Below are 20,269 nucleotides of genomic sequence, written 5' to 3'. Positions count from 1 at the left end.
TGCATATTACACCACAACTAAACATTATGTACAACAACATGTGCAGGTGGAAACTAATCATTAAGACAGCACAGCATATGTTCATTTTGGAAGTTCAACCGTCACTCTAAAAATACAGCGTTTAATGACAGAAGAGAATGCGTCTTTTACAATAAATAGAAATGAAATGAAGACTGGTTTCTTTATCTTAATTTTTCACCACATGGAGCCCAAGACACATACAAGCTAGCCAGTAGCTAGTAAAAGAGCAAGAAGTAACTGAAATAGTGGGTTACAGGATAAGCCAAAAACAAGAAAACACTTATAATTATTTTTCTTCTATTAAAAAATGGAAACCGTTTATGTAAACCCAACAGTGCTACTGCAGTCACTTGGTAATATGTCATATAAACATACTTCAAGACCACAAAAAAAATATTAACTTTCAATAAATAGAAAGTGGCTGAAAACAAATCCTAGTATAATTTAAAATTCCATAAAGAAAAACATGTCTTAAATGTTGAGTTCAAAGAGAACATATCAATACGTATGCTTTGGAACTCAACAGTCAAGTCAGAAATCAAATCAGTTTTGTCTAGTCTGCTGCCAGTTTTTTGATAACTGCATTAAAGCACTGACTGATGTACTCTACTTAGACACTGCTGTGTGAGAGTGAGATTTAGAGTATTTAAGCAACATAGATGAGCTTCTGAAACTATGAGATATTTGGTTCAAAGAGCAATCGTAACCCTTTACTCAAATCACACTAGGTTTCAAACAACTTGCTCATCAAAACAAAGTGATCACAGAAGGCAGAGATAAACTAAGCTTCCAAAGCTGAACTGTGCAAATGCCCTGATTTAAAAAAATGATTGCAAAATGATTTTTGAAACCACAAAAGCACACATAACCTGCATTTCCCCCCCAGTATAACATAATCAAAAACCAGATAAGAAGATCCATCTGGTACCCACCGGGATCATTAAACAATATAAGATGATGGCACATTTCAGAAAACCAATATACAATTATCTAGACCTTTTTAAATCCTGTATGGGGGCCATAATGTTTGTTTTCAGCATTTTCCGCGGTGTGGTCATGGGAAAAAAAACTAATGAAGGAAATCAGCATCTAGTTACTTTTCACCGATTTTATGCAGAGTCCATATTCATAAAAAGCCTGTCTGCACACAGGTTCTCTGTGTTATGACCTGACACCGTATATTAGTTTTAGGGCTGGTCCTCCTCTCTCTAATGGCAAGATGGTGCTAGAGAGAAATGCATACTTGCCCTTTTTTGCTCTGCACAGTAATTACACAGAATTTTCTTTGTTTCTTAACTGCATTTTACCGAATGGTCTAAATAGGATCTTTACAGCCAACAATTACATTAAAGATGCTTTAGAAAAAATATCTTAGGCACTAAGGTAGATGTGGCACTGCAGCAAATAGATTCTCCAAAGAATCAAAATGCATTATTACTTTTTCTATTTGAAAATAAATTACACTTTTAAAGGCCAGCATATTCAACAGGCAATAATAGATACAGAGGGATAAAAATAAGGAGAGTATTTAGTTACAGTATATGTAGCAAGCAATCATTACTAGTCTTTGTAAGTGCCAATGACTTTGTGCTCGATTGTTCAGTACAAAAAACTGCACACACAAGCAGTATGTGTGGGTATTTTGGGTAAAATACTTCATTAAAGATGAATTACTGCTTACTGCTCGATAATGCAGACCTAGATGGCCATTTTAAGCATAGTTACTAGTATAAATGTCAAAATGTTTGCTCGTTGGACTACACAGAAATCAAATGTATGAAAACCAATGTGCGATGCTACGGTCAGAATCTCCTCTACCTCAAAATCTGAGACACTCATTAAATACTTCCATGAAATACCTGATGAGCTCAGGTGGGAACATGTAATGATGGGTTTACAGTGGCCTGGCTGGCTATTAATCAACAACGCCAGGTTTGTCCCATGTATTGTACATTAGCACACCTCTAACCTTATCCTGACGGGCTATTTTGAGGACTCGAGCCAGGCTGGCCTGCACTCGTTCCAGTCTCCCTCATCTCACTGCCAAAACCAGGCTGTTCAGATGTTCCTGTGTGTACTCTGATATTGTGGAATCAGGAATTTGGGGTTATTCTTTTTGTTCACTGTGGACCGTGGCACACACGGGCCACTCATAACTCAAGTGTGCAGCAAACGGGGATTCCAAAGTCTTTGTTTTCATGAATACTGGCACATCCCCAAACTGTGTGACAATGAGGAGCTTGGTGTGGAGGCTCTCATTGAAAAAGCAGCCAGCATGTTGGGGCTGGAACTGTTAGGACTGGGCACTGGGCTAACAATGTACTGTGGAGCTAAACGTAGTCATACACAGCCAGGAAACCTCCTTCACTGTATTGCTGTGACTAACTATCGAACATCCCCCTTGGTTTCCTCAAACAAATAAGATTCAAAATGAATAAGTCACCACAATACAATTTACATGTCGTTTGTAGGCTACCAGCTTCATGGGAATTCTAAACAAGGCTTCCATTATTGCAAATAGCATGCACTCGTAAAGGAAAGAACAACACCCTCAACTACAACACAAAATGTAAACCTGCGAGCATTTCTCTGTGGCACTGTATTAATAACTGGTCTTTCTGGAGCACTGTAAGAAGCTGACCTCTGATGTAGTAAGAAATAGATGTCCTAACAAAGTAGAAAATGCTAATAAATGAGCAGCTCTGAACCAAGATGACACAGGCCTGGTGCACTTAAATGTAGCCAGTGAGAACAATGCATGATTAGTCAGAGGGGAAACAACCAAAGCAGCACTCTTCAGCAAACCAAAACCAAAGGGACTGCACTAAAAAACACAAATAACAAAAATAAGGCATTAAAATAAAAGGGAGAAAAAGCCATCACTGCGTAAACCCTACCCCAGGAGCAGTGTATAAATGTGCAGGGCAGCAATATAGTACAATGGTTAGGAAACAGAACTTGTAATTCAAGTAAAAGGTTTGGGACTTGCAACTCAGGCTGAAGGTTTGATTCCCAGCTGGGGTAGTGCTAGTTGTAGCCTTGAGCAAGGTACTTAAGCAAAATTTTTTCAGTAAATATCCAGTTGTTTAAATGGACTGTGTGTGAAATGCAAGCCGTGTAAGTCGCTCTGGATGAGGGCATCTGCTTAATGTCATGTAATGTAATTCAATGTAACGTGTCCCTCACAAGTGGAGGATGCTGCGGTCGTTGGTCTCTGCCTTCTTAAGCTTCCCTTTGCTGAAGGATTGGATTGAACTGAGCAAAGCGCCTCGGCCCACGCCATTCACAGAGGGCAAGGGGGGTGACGGGGTCTGGGCCGGCTCACACGGTGGTGGTGGAGGGGGAGGGGGCGGAGGCGGCGGCGGCGGGTTCCCTGTTTTAACCAGAGTAAAGCCTTTAGTGTTAAGAAAAAAACATTCAAATTGTAACAGTGCACTTATTTCATATTGCCAATGGGGATGACAGATAAAACATCAAAGTTCAAAGTGTGATGAAGACACACATACGAAAAGTGACCACATTCAGCAAGTGGAGCAATAAGCCAGGTTTGTCACATATTATCAATCATTTAAATGCACTGACATGAGACAGACACTTAACAAATCTGCGAGGTTTGCAAACAAATTCATTTTTATGTTAAATGTTAGATGAAACCATGTCTTTTTCCTGGATTATCTAATTATACAGTTCAATAATTAAAAGTCACATGGTGTGAGCATATACCTCAGATAGTTTATCTGTGAAATCTGAGACAATGTTCTTGGTTTAGGTTTTCGATGTTTGCAAACCACCCAGTACAAAAACATTAATGGATCACAATCCACAATAATGTGAGCACCACTCCAAAACACACAATGTGAGAGCTACGCATGAGGTTTTCTAATTCAGAGGGAATCCATTCAGTGACAGAGTAAAATCTGCCAGTTATAATATGAAAGTTCTATTGCCATGGTAAAATGTCTGAGTGGACCACTTTGCAGATTGTGAGTGTTTAAAGGTGCAGTAATCCTTTTCAAAGCATGTTCTGAAAAACTGGTACTTTTTATTGATAAGAGATGAAGCAAAACTGAAATCACCCTTCCTTTGAAGAATTGACACAGATTAACAAACAGTATCTATTAAACGATCAACTGGTTTGTACATTAAGATCAAATGATGAGTGAACATCAATAGAGAGGTAAAAATTCAGTTACAACATTGCATTAAAGGCTTTCCTACCTCTTTGTCCTTATTGCTCAAGAGAATTCATTTGTCTAAAGTAAACACTTTAGACAAATGATACTTACTGTATCATTTTCCAGCATAAGGAAATAATTACACTTACATCTTCTCCTGTTCCTCATTTTATTAAATACAGACATTGTCTGTATCTGTAACATCAGGTATCCACATAAATCACAAAAATATGTCACCAGGTACTTTACAAAAATGCTTTTGTTTTTGAAAAGTATTTTTTGACAGCTGACACCTTGTGAAGCAACATCCACAACAACCATGTTTTGGCCATTGATGGATTATTTTATTCATTTATTTTTTTAAAGGTCCAGGACACTGAAATCTGTGAATCCTTTGCTTATGTGTGGTATTTGCATGCAAAAATTGCACATTCATATTTTTAAATGATTCCTGTAAAAAATTTTTATATATATATATATACTTTTAAAGTTGAAAAACTGAGATTGGCTTGCGGGTCTAACGCTTTCTTTGGTGTTGTCTGGCAGATTAATGTTACTGCACTGGACAATCAGCTCTAACATAAAGTTGTCTTACGGTTTTTGTCTTCATGGACTAGTCTCTATGGTCTTAACGACTCAATACTTCCAGACATTATTCCATTTGCTTTCATCTCTTTTCAAAATCGTTTTTCAGAAAGGTACCAGCTGTGCCTTTCTCACAAACATGAGCCCATTGCGGTACGGCAGAAGCACTGAGGCAAAGAAGAGACTGCTGTTGAAAGAGGGTATTCTGCAGCTTTAACACTGGAAAGAATCTGTATTGGTTTACTTTACCCCACACACGTTCAAAATGGTGCATGCTCTACTTTGAAGACAGCATAGGAGGAAAAGAGAGGCACATCAATGTTAATTCTCATTTTTGTTTTGACAGAATCAGAACAGTTTCTACAAGTGAAAATGATCAATGCGTGATTTGTTAGGTGGAGATAAAGATGTCTGAGAGGGAACAAAGTATAAATCAATGACCCCAGCCCAGACTAATCATAATTAATTAATCAATCTAAACAACATTTTAAACTTTTACAGTTAAAAAAAGATCACTAGCCAGGCCCAGCACTGATGTACTATCTCTGAAAGGCTTTGATCCTAATCATAATTCTAAACCACTAAAGATCATAATGTGGTTTGATTTGAATGAGCGACAAACACAAAACATACCAAAACAAACAGGTATGAGGAGAGTGAGGCAGCTGGACCTCACACTGACACTTCACTTACATCTGAGGAGAACATCACCAAGCAGTGCTACAGTAACATGACAGAAGAATGCAGTGTAAAGGAGCCAGCATCCTGCTGGGACCTACCTGTGGTGGGAGGAGGGGTGGGGGAGGAGGGGGACGTTGGGGGGGAGCTGGCTCCTGAACCTGCAGAGGGGAACAGGGCTCTTTAGAACACACCACAACAAGAACCTTTTCCACTCAGACCTTATTAGTCCCTTTTCCTTCGTAGACCTTGTTCAATCAAAATCATAATTTTAACAGTTATACATAAAGAAACAAAAACAAATGCCACAAACTTAGTTCAGTTAAGATTATATGTTCTACTAAGTTTTCTTTTATCCCAAAAGCAATAATGGGAGGATTTGTTACTGGTCATATGGAGACCAGGTTTTCTTGTGTAAGTCACATTGCATTTCGAGTTTAACCGATCACTCATGCAACCATTTACTGTGCCAATCAAAAATTAACTTCCATTACAGAATAGACACGCCATGTCAAACCTGTAGCTCTCGTGTTTAGACATCACATGCTTTAATTTAAAAGGAAACCGTACCATTTTCCTGTCTATGCATTTGAAAACAGTAAATAAGCGTCACCTCATTGCTAAGTGAACACTTTAAATGCAAGAAAGAAGGTGACTGCCCACAACACACACACAAAAAAAAATCTGGGAGTTCCAAGGGAAACTCACATCACCTTCATTTATGATGGATCTCTTGTACCCTTATGCCCCTTTCACATGACGTGATAAAGACTTTGTTTCCACACCATTCCTGCCACCTTTACTTCAGTGAGGAGGATGTTCACCCCCAACCCACACCCTAACCTTAATGCTGCCATCATACACAGGTATACAGGTTCTTCTGTTCCTTCACATTCTGGCCTTCATTTTTAATCCTTCCTTGCTATACAGTCGTGGAACGTCCTCCATTTTCTCCCACTTTTGGAATGGCCAGTCATGCTCACGCTATGATGTTCATCACAACCTTCACGCTCAATACAGGAAGGCCAAACGCAAATTTGTGCTCTCCTCCACCCTCTCCCCAGACCCACAGGATATGACATACCAGAATTGTTGTTATATTTTGCAGAAAGGTCTTCTTCATTTTCGTAAGCTGACTGCCTGTTTTTCTAAGACACAAGAAAAGTTCCATGGTCAAAAAAGATGTCATCAATATATTCTGGCTCTATGCAATAGAGCTGCAGAAAACAAAAGCTACTAAACCCAAGAGTGCGTGCATGTGAAGAACAAATTTTTTTGTCCCAAACATTATGGAGCTCACTGTATATGTATATATCCAGGGAATGCACAGTTGATCCTGGTTTATTTATTGCAAGGACATACACGTGCACGCACACGCACACACACACACACTGTTTATAAATGAGCTGTGTTTGACTGTCGCCTGAGACAATGTATGTTTACTGAAAATGGTTGTTGGAGTATTTATACCTTTCTGGCCAGGATCTTCCTCCTCTTTTTTTCCTCTTCTGAGCCATGGTGAGACTGAGCTCGAGTCAGTCGCCTGTGCTGGTGGATCTGTGAGGGGGCGAGGACAGCATCATTAGTCCTCACAACAAAACAATATGGCTTGCAATTAGAGCCCAGAGACAGGTCACTGAAAAAGTTGCATCATTTGGCCACAACATACAAAGATGAACATTCTTATTAGATCATGTAAGACTAATAGGGGTACGAGGCAAAAGGTTTGCAGAAAATTTTTGGGGTACCAACCATTTTCTGCTCCTCTTGCAGCCGTTTCTCCAAGCACTCTTTGGCAGTTTTCAGGGCATCCTTTAATTTGGTGGTGATCTGCATTACAACCAGAAGAATGCAAGAATGTGTGAAGCTCTGTGCAAACAATACAACTGTAGATGCAACTGCCTTTACCTTCAAAATAACGAGAGCTGCCAGCTGATATGTTTATATTAATAGGTATGAGCCCATTATGGCATTAGGCATCTTAGCTTTCAGTTCAGTAAAAAAAAGCTAAACGATTTGTACCAACAGGCACCTTTCTCTTGTACATTATTCTATATAATGCAATTTTATTGGACAGTTTTCCTCTTCATTCACTGCACAGCCAGGACATGTTCACAACACAAAGGCAAGTAAAAGTAAACCTGTGCCAGATGTTCATCAGCTATAGTTCACATTTTAAGCAAAAATACTTAGCTTTGTAATGTCATAGTTTAAAATTAATTTTAATTAAAACACAAATAAATTAAATTCTGCCTTACCTTAAACTGTAGCTTCTCTGAGTTACACAACATCACATCGCTAAACAGTCTAAAAAGAAAGAGAGGGAAAAGGTTGAGGCAAGCACAACACAGGTTGGTCCACAGGCACACAATGTGCAGTGTAAGCGTTAGATATTAAGCTGTAAGACATTGTCATTGATACTCACGGTGTCTGCAAGAGTTGGGCAACGGTGGGCATCCCACCTTTACAAGCCTCAGTGGACAGGATAGACTGCAGCACCATCACTGAGATCCAAGCAGAACAAGGAGGTGTTAAAAAAAAAAAGAGTCACTAACTCATGGTGATCCACAACACCCCTTTGGCTGTGTGGGACCCAACCATTTTTATGTACATGTATATTTTTATATTACCCTTTTTAACCAGGTATTGTCAACTTAAAGCTCAATATTCTTTTTCTATTACAGCCTGGGGAATCAGTAAGGGGACGCAAGGGATTGTGCAGCCAAACAGATGTAGGCGTGATTAGTGCCTGGATGCAGAGAGCCAGTTTTTGTGGATCTTTTGTCAGGGGACTGAGGTGAACACCTCTACTCATTCAAAAAGTGCCATTAGATCTTTAATGACCACAGTGAGCCTGGGGCTCAGTTAAACATCGCATATGATGGGCGGCACCTTCTACATTACCGGTTCCCCATCTCCACACTGGTGCACTGGATTTCTATTTGGTCAAGAGGGAAGAGTGCCCTCTACTGGCTCACCCACACGTTTTCCAGTTCTAACTTGGTTCACCCAGGAGGTCTCCCATCCCACACCCACACCCACACCTGCTTAGCTTCAGTCAGTTAACATGAGAAGGGTAAAAGGCAGCATGCCTGTTGGTATGTATATATATCACAACATAGAAATATAAATTTCTGACTTCTGATTAAATGAATGGACCACATTTTGCAGAACCAAAACCATAATCATTTGGCTACCAGTTGACAGTACACTGCCAGAATTCTGACTCTTCCAATAATAAAATCAAACGCACCGTTGTGTGACTGTGCAATTTGTGAGTGACAGAGATGTATGTATGTATACTACTGAGAATGACGTGATTGATTTCATGTATACAGTCAGTACTCAAACTGAACGGTTCAGCACTGACCCACAGATGGGGACGGAGCAGGAGGGTACTGATCAACTGGCACCGAATCCGGAGGTCTCCCATACGCCATTTCATACAGCAGGTGTCCGAAGGAATACACATCGATGCTCTCTGTGGTCTGGAATGATGAAAATCTCAAAAATGAACATGCTTCACAGGAGAGGTCCCATCATTTTGGTTAAAAAAAAAAACATCACAGCAAACAATTACAGTAGTCACTGATAAACATGGTAATGTAAATCTCTTTTGTGATATACTATGCGCGTGTGTGTACATATACATGATAAGTTAATCTTTCCCTGTGTGAGCAACTATAGAGATTATACAACTTGCACTTTTTCCAAATTACCTTCAACAATCGCAAACAACTATTTTAACAGTGATGAGATTGTGTCCTCGTATTTCACCGCACCTACAGAGCTTACAGTTACTTACATTGATTTTCCTGAACTGTGCTACATAGGGTCTGTAGTAGGACGGCAGCCCAAGCAGAGAGTTTTCTATGTCCAGCAGTCTGCACGTGTCATCCTCCAGCACGACGTTGGACGCGTGGAGGTGTCCGTACGGGAATCCTTTATCATGCAGAAATTTTAGGATCTGATCAAGGGGGAAGAGGGGGGAAATAACAATTTAATTCAATTCAAATTCATTTCTGTCGTGATTCTCACATATTGTAACAAAGATGCATTATAGGAAATAGCAAAACATACAGAAGAAGCAGCCAAGATCACAGCAAACAAACACCCAACTTTGTAGTGAGACCTCAACGTGATGAACTAAGTCTTACGTGCCACTACATTAAACATTGGATTATGTGCTAACCTGTGAGTAAAGCAGCATACAATTATTTTGGAAAAAATATAGCAATGTTTATTTTTTACTTTAAAAACCTTTTAATCTTGTGATCCGCACTAATTCAAGTAGTAGCATGTCTTTATTATCCTACATCAAACGGTAAAAAACCCAAAACGATTAGTCAAGACAATAGTCACATCCCTACTTTCAACACAACAAGCAACACACTGTTCTTCAGATAAGGCAGTGTCTATCGGAGAGCAATCTCTCGCCAGGGACAACTGACAACCGGCCCATTACTGGTCTGCAGCTAGGGGGCACCCATGCAGCAAAAATCTTAGGAGCCCTGTGTACTAAATCAGCCAACACAGATCTAGTAACTGCAGAACAAGTGGGTAAGATTTCACGCATAGATGAAACCCACTACTTTGTGTAAGAGAGTGCCATAACTGAGTCAGACTGAAGTGAAACGCAGGGGTAGAGAAGGACATGTGCCCTCTGTGGTACCTCCAAGATCTGCCTCCCGTAAGTTCTGATCTGCTGGAGCTCCAGGCCTTGGATCTTCTTGGGGTTGCAATACTTTTTCAAGAAAGGTTCTTTTGGTTTCACCTTCAACACAAGGCAAGGAGACCACATTTCATTCAGAAATTCCAAAACTTCATACACCCCTGTATCTGCAGTCTACATCTGGGTACAATTGTACAGTGAAAATAAGGCGATGTCCCATAATTGTTTTGTGAGAAACTGTAAAAGGATTTTATTTTCGAAGCTTGTTTGTTTGCTTCACTCTAATCCAGAGGCACAATGTGCAGATTTGATTATGTAAGTGACCGTGTACACAGTGGGCAGGAGTAGGGCTTCTGCTTTGAATAAGCCCTGGTGGGGAAGGCAATTCAGGAGATTTAATTACAACCCAAAGCCAAAACATGTTTTTCCAAGGAAAAAACGACACTGGCAAAACAAATGTACAGCAGAGATGTGATACTGTAACAATCCCACATACAGTACGTGAACGGTGTTGTACCTTATACATGTGCCAGTCATTACCTTGCATATGTGATCTCTAAGAGTCCCTTTTTCATTGTATGTTCGGATCACTAGTGCAGACGACTCGCTGGTAGTGGCAAAGGTGACTGGGAAAATGTAAGAGTTCTAGAGAAAAAGAACAGATGAATAAGTTCACTTGGTTCACTGAACAAATTCAGGACTGATGGACTGACACAAGACCTCAACAGAGCTGTATAAAAGAGATGAATGTATAAATCAGCATTCCTGCTTCAGATTCATGACTAAACATACTGTAGCATAAGAGAACATCATTACACAAGTAGAAGCACCACTCTCTCACTTAAGCAGGGACCTTTCTCAGAAAGCATCCTGAGTTTAATTAATTTACTGCCTTTAAAACTCCGGATTTAAGCCAGAAAAAAACAACCTGCTGACAGAAGAGGGAAAAGGCCGAAGCTGAAGATGAATTATCTCTTTGTGTGCCAAGCTTGTTCTTGCATTTCGTATCTCAGTGGTAATCGAGTCATGAGGTTTTTCCTCTTTCTTTTTTTCCATGCTGTTCATGCTGAGATCTTTTAGCCTGAGCATCATGGGATACAGCGCAGTTGTGGCATGGGCACGGCAGTTAAATCCAAAAGATTCTGACATCTAATATCTATAGTCGATGTGCCTGCATAGTTTATATTAGACCAGTAGTTTATTAACTAAATGATCTTGAACGCCTCAGGGGTAATATATCAATTAGCATGTTTAAAACACTAACACATGGAAATACAAAAGCTGTGCAGGCTAATGTAAAAAGGCCCTCTTCTGCCTTCACTCATGTTAGATGTGAGTTAGCATCTGTGGTCTATCTGAGCGTGGAATGCATCAGATCAGCTGATCTAGTGAAGGGGAGGGGGTATCGTGGGAAAAAACAGATGAGAGACCGCTTTGGAACTTTAGAAGTGAACCCGAGACACAATGTTAAACACCATCAGAAAAATGCTAAATTCATTATGTCCTCCCCCCAATTTGGATTTTTGGCAGTAACAATTACAAGACCACATATGCTCCCACAGAGGAAAAATCACAATTTCTACTCTCTGTTGAAGCATAGCAACATAGGTGGGATGGGGGAAGGGGCAAGTTGGGAGAGGGAAGGGGGAAGAGTAGTTCTAAGATTCCATTCAGCAATTTGCCTCCTGCTTTACATCACGGGCACATCTGCTTGCAGTGATCCAGTGGGGCTGGATACCTGGATTCCTTCCTTCAATGGCAGTTTACACTCCAAAGCCATTTTTATACTGAATGTTTCTGTATCGTGCCTTAATTGGCGCTGTACATTGCTTTGATTAAGGCTGTGTGCCAAATTAAAATATATAGTAAGTATACGGTGAGTTAAGCTGCAACGTATGCCACAGAACATTTCTACAAATTCTGATTTTCACAGAGAAAGACAATCGGCACTTACTCATCTATATTACTGATCATAGCTCCTCTTCACTGCTCTATTGTGTCCTTCATAAATATTTTTTTAGTAGCTAACTGAAAATATGAAAAGCAACATCTAATAATTTAATTTTTAAGCCATTTTCAATGTCAAATAGCCTATATGTTAGAGTAAACCGTTCAGTTATTTTAATTAAGGTTTCTTTCACTGAGCCACTAAATTAGCTTCCCAACGTGTACATGCTATACTCACATATTTGAGCATATTGTTTCTTGAAAGAATGGCCACAGTATATCAAGAGCGAGTTTGAAAAAAGAATACGATTTTCTTGCATTCCCACCAAGTTACCACGTTATCACTATCATTTCCCCTCTTCTGTGTATGCTCAGTGGTCTCTTATGATCCTGCATCTCAAGGGCCACACCCTTAAATTTAAGGGACATTTAAGGGAAAACTTAAGGGGAAATTTCACTTAAGGTGTTTTATGCAACCGGGCACAGATTTCCAGAGCTTTTTTGAAAAACCTGCACAATTGCTGCTCACTAACACCTAACCTATGCATAGCGTGCAAAATCATTCAACAACCCAGTCAGCTTCCTGTAGGTCTCCTCTATTAAACAACGGCATTGCACATGAAAACCGACAAATAATTGGCAAATAATTCCGTGCTCCTTAGAATTGTGATTGCTTTCTCCGATCCTCTGAAAGAGTGTCACAATGAGTTCGCAAACGCAACCCTATAATCCAGGAGTCACGCACACTTACTGATACTGTGGGGAGGAGCTTCATCGCAGACTGTAGGTCTTTGTCTGACAGGAACTTATCAGGACCCAGGTCAACCTGCACAGCAAAAGAAACACTGATCAACACAGAATGGAAACAATAAAAACGCCACAACTCTGCAGCATTCCCTCCCACTCCTTAGTCAAAACACCATATTATAACAATACATTACATTACAGGCATTTGGCACATTCTCTCATTCAGAGCGATTTACAACAAGAATACAAGAGCATAAATCGGAGTTAAGAGCTACAGTAACCCTAGAGGTGGGAGGTGAACGCTCATGTGACCACACATATGACAACCTACGATAGACTAAACTAGTTCAGCCTATTAGAGAAAATACAAGAGGATTATACAATAGCAAGATGTACAACTTAGCAAAATAACAAGAACGTAATTTTAAAAATGAAATAACAATGTAACAACAAAATAGAAATGTAAATTAAACACAGCCCCAGCAGTGAAATCTTCGGCAGAAGAAGGGCTGGGGGGGGCGTGTTTGACTTGAAGAGGTGAATTAAGTCTTTATCTAGAAAATCTAAATCAAAGTGAGTTTGCTGTGTACCACAAAACTGAAGGCAAAAAACCAATACATTTTTATTTTGACTAGAAGGAAAATTTGCCTTTAAAGTGAAACTGCGACCTTGTGCTTTTCTAATGAATTACACAAGGACACGAGTAAGTCTAATGCTAAATATACCATAAATAATATTGTATAAGGTGCAGTTTTTTATGTATATTTTTCACACAAATAATTAAAACAGAGGTATGATCCATACACCGGTGCATCTTTACTGTGTTTTTACGGTAGCAGGTACAAAAGCAAGAGTCTAAAATTCCTTAAAAGATGACCGCAGTTCCAGATTATAGGCATCAACTAAACATTAAGGCAAATATGCACCACAACCTACCCAGCTTAAGACTTGGCGCTCCTTGGGCTGATCTTTGTTTTTGATTAGAAAGTATTTCTTTCGTAATCTCCACCCTGTAATATGAAAAATAACAGTGAGCAGCCTTCAATGCAAAAACTATTTTTGAAGCACTATATTCGCCACTGTAAAAGTGCACTCCACCAGAAATGTCCATAAAATTTGACTTCATGCTATAAACAGACAATCAAACACTGTGATAGTAGGTGGGCTGTATAAAGCCATATACTGACAGTTTATGCAATCACTCTTTTTAAACAATTAAGTATTTAATTTTAAACATGTTCTGCCCCTTTATTCTATGTAGTACGGTAAAAACAGACGCAAGTAAGTTTCGTTTTACCAGAAGACAACAGACACATCAGCTTAATCTCAGCCAAAAAAGTAAGCATGATCATTAATCCTAAGCATATAGCCACAATTTCAGTTTCTATTTTTTGGAAAGTTGAGTGGAAAAAAAGGATTGCGTCTCTCTTTATTTTATTTTTTTTTAATCGCTGATTGCTAATGTAACACAACAAGGCTCATTGCCATGTTTTCGTTAGCAGTAAGCATACTGTGTATGCAAATATTTTATTTGATGGAGCCACTTCATGGTCCACTTATTAGTTGTAAGTTAATAGCATTTTCATCATTGAAGTACTCAAGTAAATATGGTTCTTTTAAGCATCACTGACACTAGTTTTCATTATGCTAAAATAAATGGCACTGGAAATTAACTGAAACCCCCCGCCCAAGAGAGCAGTCGAGTGGGAAGGAGATTATTTCTTTCTTTCTTTTTTTTTTTTTTAACCACACGCTGCCAGGTGCTGCCTGGTGAAAACCAGCTGCTATAGACTCTCTCCTAGTGTTTTAGATGAAGCCACCTTAGTTTAACCTCTTTATTGGGCACAGCATGAACTTGCCTTTCACTTCCTTTGTTAACCGCAGCAGAATATTTTGTTAAATACTTTACAGTCAAATAAGTTTGCCTATTTAAAAGCAAGGAACTGGTTTCATGCATGACAGTTAAATTAGAATTCAGCGCAGTACAATACAGACCAAATTTGGTTTCACCTTAGTGAAATGTTTGGACTCTGTATTGACACATTTACATGATCTACAACATCATGTGAAGAAAGAGTAACAGCAATGTAATTTCTGGATGAAATTTGAAACAATTGTCAGAGAGAAAGAGAACAAGCTTTTTGGGCTCAGACTGAACATTAAATTGCCTAAAGCAAGGTTTTTACATAAGCTTGATTTCCAAGTTATTACAACAAATGAAGAACTTTCCAATATGAAAGTGTATTACAAGTTAGGGGACAATACATAATATTATGTGGCTATGGTTAAATTACCCTTTAGGTAACTTATGTTCTGACCTTTTTCACTCATAGTCTTCCTATTCAAACAGCTGAGATCCATAGTGAGAGATCTCTTTTGAAGAAAAGTTTAGATAACTTGTGCTTCAGGACAAACCACGTCAGTTTAAGGCTCAGTTTACACACCAATATCCTTCAGTGGCTCCACCACTTCCCACTTGGGGTCAGACCTGAAGAACATGGAAACTTGCTGCAGGGCAATTTCTAAAGAAGAGAAGACAGGCGGACTGTGAGAATCCAAGGTATGAACCACAAACAAAGTAACAAACCACAAAAAAGGAACATGTGGCAAATTCCACCTCATCCTGTAAAACCCAACCATTATCACAACCTGAAGTTTTTGCCCTCACACACAGATCTTGTTGGTTTGTGCTCGTCCACACACCTGTGTAGTTAGAGGAGTAGTTATTGGTATCCAGGAACTTCTTGACAAGCTCAGAGCTGGAGAGAATGTGGTGCGTCGTGATGAAGTTCAGATAGGTTTGCAGGCCCTTCTGCCTCTCTGCAATGAACTCTCTGTCCATGTTTCCAATCAGCTTTTTGGGCGGAAGGGGCATATTGAGGCCAGAGATCTGCAGAGGCAGAACACGCTGAGGATTTAAGGTATGTTGCCATGTGGTTCAGAGCTTTGTTTATCACAGGGATTGGGAACCACATTCTTTGAGGGCCATTACATACCATTTCATTGGTGTATACAGCTAAATGGCTAATTGCTGGCTACTTGCTACCCAAACAGACCGGTTTCAGCATTGAGTGGTTATAAATTAAATCTATGATGTATCTTAAAGAAGCTAATGAAATCACAGAAAGAAATTTTACTGAAAACGGCACACTCACCAGTAAACTATTGTTCAGCATGTCAAAGTCACTGTATCTTCTTATGACCTAAAATAATGGCAAATAATACATGTCAAGCACTGTCGTATTGATAAAGAACATGAAAATCATTTTTAAAATTGATAAAACTATTCCGAGACATCAAATATGATCAGGTGACAGGTGCCCAAATAGGTGTTAAGGGTCTAGTCTAGTAATTAGAAATTTGCAGGGTCAGTACCCACATGGTAGGTTGTATCCTTGAGCAAAGCATTTAAACTGAATGACTTCAGCAACTATTCACCTCTACCAATAGACAATGTGTAATGTGTCATTCGTGTAATTTGATCCGTACCAGTGCGTCTGTAGTGCACAGCCAAGTTAATGCTAACTCAAGTAGCAATAATAACTGTACTGCATAACCAGAAAGGTGCAAAGGCCAAATGGACAAGAACACATGAGCCACTGAATATGCTGGTCTATCCTTCCAGCTCCAGTGGAAGGCTAACATTGTGACCTATTTTTATTTAAGCCTAAACTGTTTGTATTTGCCCAACAAAACACATTTATTTACCTGCCAACTGTTCTCAGGAGAAACACCCCTCTGAACTCGAATAATGTATTCCTGTTGGGAAAAAAGTAGAGATTAAAATATATGTCTTTAGTTATATTTAGTGGTTTTCATTTTTCTCTTAACTTCAATCTGCCTTTCACTGTGTGCTATTTGCATTGTCTCATCCAACGTGTTTTGTATCATGTTATTTTCTGGGATGACAACGTGACCAGACTGAGCAGATCACTATCTTGGTATGGTCATAAAATCTGTGAAAATTCAACAACCAAGTGACTTGCTAGTCCTGTGATCTGTAATTAAGGGGAGCAGCAGCCTCTAATTCTTTCTGCCCTGCAACAGGTCCAAAGGTCCATCTTAATTTGAATCCGTTTACCCTGTGGCACTACTATGTATCGTAGTTTTTACACAGGAAAAGTCTTGGACAAGTTGTTAAGCAACAGTACTGAATTAATATGCTTTAATATTGCTTTAAGCTACATGTTAAAGCAATGAAAATGCAAGGCAAAGACTGTCTAGTTCAATGTTTGTAACAACGATTTTTTAAAGTTTACCTAATGTGGTTGTTCAACATTTTGCACGGAAATTCAAGTGCACATAGGCATATGGGAAACATAATTAATGTAATTAAGTAAATTTTGGGGGAAGAGCAATATAATTCACAGACCAGGAAGTTATTTAAATACATAATGCAAAAAATCCCAAGAGATGAGACATATTTCTAACTGAAATTCTTTATGGATAACATGAGATACAGGACAGACAGCTAAATAATGCATTTGTGTATATGCTACTGCGTATTGTTATACTACATTGCTATTGGCTAACAGTTAGATATTCTTACAGACTTAGACCAGTATCCAATCAACATTTTACCTTGGCATTAACGAACAAGTAACACGAGAAAATGTTGATTTAATCACAGCTTCATTTCTCAATACACCGCGGGGTATTCTCTGTGTAAATAATGGCTGAATGTTAACTGTCAGTTAGCTGTTACCAACAAGGTTCCATAAAGTCCAAAAAAAAAATCAACAGTTTATAATAATTACCAAAAAAACTTGCCATGTGTAGGATGGTTTTCCTGCAAAAACGTTTATTTTGACAACTGCACGCTCCCAAACTTCAATATAGATTGGTGTTATTGCATACATTTGTAGCAGTGCAGTAACCGTGCAATCAATTTGTCACAAAAAAGTATTACAAACAACATTGTTGCAGTGCAGCAGTGATATATTTCACTGTACACTCAATGGGTAGCACCAAGTTCACTTTATTCCCTAGTACTTAAATACAACTAAACAGAAATTCTGAAATCTCAATATAAATATCAGACAGTTTAGCTGACACCTAGAACGAACAACAAACATCCATGAATAGAGGTAAAGCATCTTTGAAAATTCCATGAACAGTGCATCCTTTCTCTTCAGTCACACCATGTTCCTCCTCGCGTACTACACAGGAAGTTTCTGTTAAAGTACTGTAAATTTCAAAAGTGCCCCCACCCCCTCACTCCCACCTCCAGCGTAATGCCAATTTGTTAAGATTTTACATATGCCTAGTACATGTTATTTTGTTTGCTACTCTGGACACATTCAAACTCGCTCACAAACAAACTGTAAACAATTGACTAGCAAGGGAAAGCACCAAGAACGAACCCCCCCAAACCCGACACAAATATAAATTCAAATACAGTTCTGTGAATACCACAAAGGAACACGTCCAGTTTCCTGTCATGCTTACTGTTTGACACTAAACTCTCAAAACCCCCTCTACATCGAGCACTAGAATCATAGAGTTCCTCCAGAATCAAGCCGTTGCTTGCCGAAGTTCAAATCATGCCAAATTGATTTAGTGATGGAGCAAGTCAGGCATAGCTTAATATTAAATGCGTCCATAAGTGAGCTAAATACAACCAACTACAATATCGCAGACTTAGATAGAAATGAATACATACGCTGACAAAAAGATAGCTCACTGCACTTCAAAAGGGCCATTTTTATTGACAGTTGTGGCTGTCGACAGGTAGCGTAGCTATTAGTATTATACTTGAACTTGTTAGACTAGCTATCGATTACTATCATTAGCTAACTTTTTAACGTGAACTTTAGGTGTTTCGGTCAGCAATATCGGAGCCCTGGTGGTCATTAAAAAACTGTAGAATCAAGAAGCATCTAGTCATTGCCGTTTTGACCGATGTCAAAATATATTGGAACAACTCGGACGGGAAGGACGGGATTCATCCAAATAATCTAGTAGAAGCCAGCGAGTGGTAGCTAGTGCCGAGTCAAGTGCTAGCTGCGATGGCATGAATTTATCAATGCAGCTAGCTAGCTGCCTAACCAGTAGTAAACTGGCTAACGAACTAACCATAGCTAGACTAGAAATACATTTATGCCTGGGCAGTTGGCGTATTTTAGCCGGATCGTTAACAGCTAGCTACATTACATTTTCTAGCTAAAGTAACGTTCGATTGTTACGTTCATGGAGATGGGGCTTGTTGAACTATTCAGCCACAATGTATGGAATTGGAACTCGCTAGCTAACTGTTTTCTAGCTATCTAACTTAGTCTATATCGCATGTGTTGTCGATAACGTTACATTCAAATAGATTAACCTAACGATACCAGGCATAGCTACAGCACAGCAAGAAAGCTAACCAACGAGGTTTCTACGGTTATTCGCAATATATAAATACCCACTGAACTACCAAGCTACTGTTGTTAGCCGAGTTCATGTAAAATGGAAAGCACTAACAGTAACGTTATAGTCAGAGGCCCTCCACCACAACCTCTGAATCCCCGTGATCTACTCACGCCCGGTTGCCGATTCGATTGCTTACTGTGTGGGAGTGAAGGTTCTGACTCGCTTCGATTACAGCTGTCAGCGCCACGGTGTCGTCCAGCAGGATCTTTCCCGCAGACGGCTTCTCCATGAACGCCATTCCGGCGTTCACGTTGGGAAACGATGATTAACAACAGTCTTACCGACTAACGCCGGTGTTGTGAAATATCCTGTATTACTACAGAAACATCCAGTGACGGAATGAGCTTTGTGATCTGACTTGTCAGTGGGTGAACGGGCGGATGAGCTAGTATAGTTTCCTGTGCTGCCCTTGTGTCGTGGTAGCTAGCTATCCAGCTACAGCTCACTCCTGCTAGAACAAGTGCCTGTCAGTCTGTTTTGAGGTAGGTGTGTGTTACGCGTTTCCTTGACCACGGGCGGAAACACGTAACCAGCCTAAAAGTTAAATGAGGTACTGTATCCCATTCTATGATCCCATTCTATTAAAATTGCTTGATTGCAATGTCAGATAGCTTAACCCACTGTCGCCAAGTTATGTACTTATACTATAAGTTATAGTAAAAGAACATCGTCCAATAAATCAGATATACAGTTAAGCCCAAAATTATTAATACCCATGCCACATTTTGAGTTATAGTGAATTTTTATTTGACGAATAGGTTTCTTTTGGCTGGAAATGACATAAGAAGGTAATACGGTAAGACATTGTGTTAGAGATAAAGAGAAAAATATTACTTATTTTTGTTTTTTTATTTTTTTTTTATTTTTATTTTTTTATTTTACATTTTGACAAAATATTCTATGTCCAAAAATATGCTCATGTTGAAACAGACTGAATTAAAGACTGAAAACCTTTGAAACACGAGCGAAGTGACTGAGAAAGAAAATGTCTCGAATGAGAACCCCACATCACATGATATTTAACAGATGTCTT

At 39.2% G+C, this 20,269-nt stretch overlaps 1 protein-coding gene across 1 annotated transcript; it reads right to left on the bottom strand.

Annotated features, from left to right (window-relative positions):
• Positions 1 to 605: 605 nt before the first annotated feature.
• On the bottom strand, positions 606 to 19,731 carry pxk (PX domain containing serine/threonine kinase). The gene is made up of 18 exons (XM_035389404.1): positions 19,373 to 19,731; positions 16,534 to 16,584; positions 15,981 to 16,028; positions 15,529 to 15,715; positions 15,270 to 15,347; positions 13,762 to 13,835; positions 12,830 to 12,904; positions 10,672 to 10,776; positions 10,132 to 10,233; positions 9,265 to 9,426; positions 8,830 to 8,947; positions 7,885 to 7,963; positions 7,718 to 7,766; positions 7,212 to 7,289; positions 6,930 to 7,016; positions 6,544 to 6,607; positions 5,561 to 5,620; positions 606 to 3,394 (listed from the first exon to the last, which is right to left on the bottom strand). The coding sequence occupies exons 1-18, from the start codon at positions 19,472 to 19,474 to the stop codon at positions 3,204 to 3,206; spliced, it is 1,710 nt and encodes a 569-aa protein (XP_035245295.1). The 5' UTR covers positions 19,475 to 19,731; the 3' UTR covers positions 606 to 3,203.
• Positions 19,732 to 20,269: the final 538 nt, after the last annotated feature.

This window comes from Anguilla anguilla, chromosome 13, assembly GCF_013347855.1.
Source record: "Anguilla anguilla isolate fAngAng1 chromosome 13, fAngAng1.pri, whole genome shotgun sequence".
In the NCBI taxonomy this organism is placed as follows: domain Eukaryota; kingdom Metazoa; phylum Chordata; class Actinopteri; order Anguilliformes; family Anguillidae; genus Anguilla; species Anguilla anguilla.
This window is presented reverse-complemented; position numbering and strand designations above follow the sequence as displayed.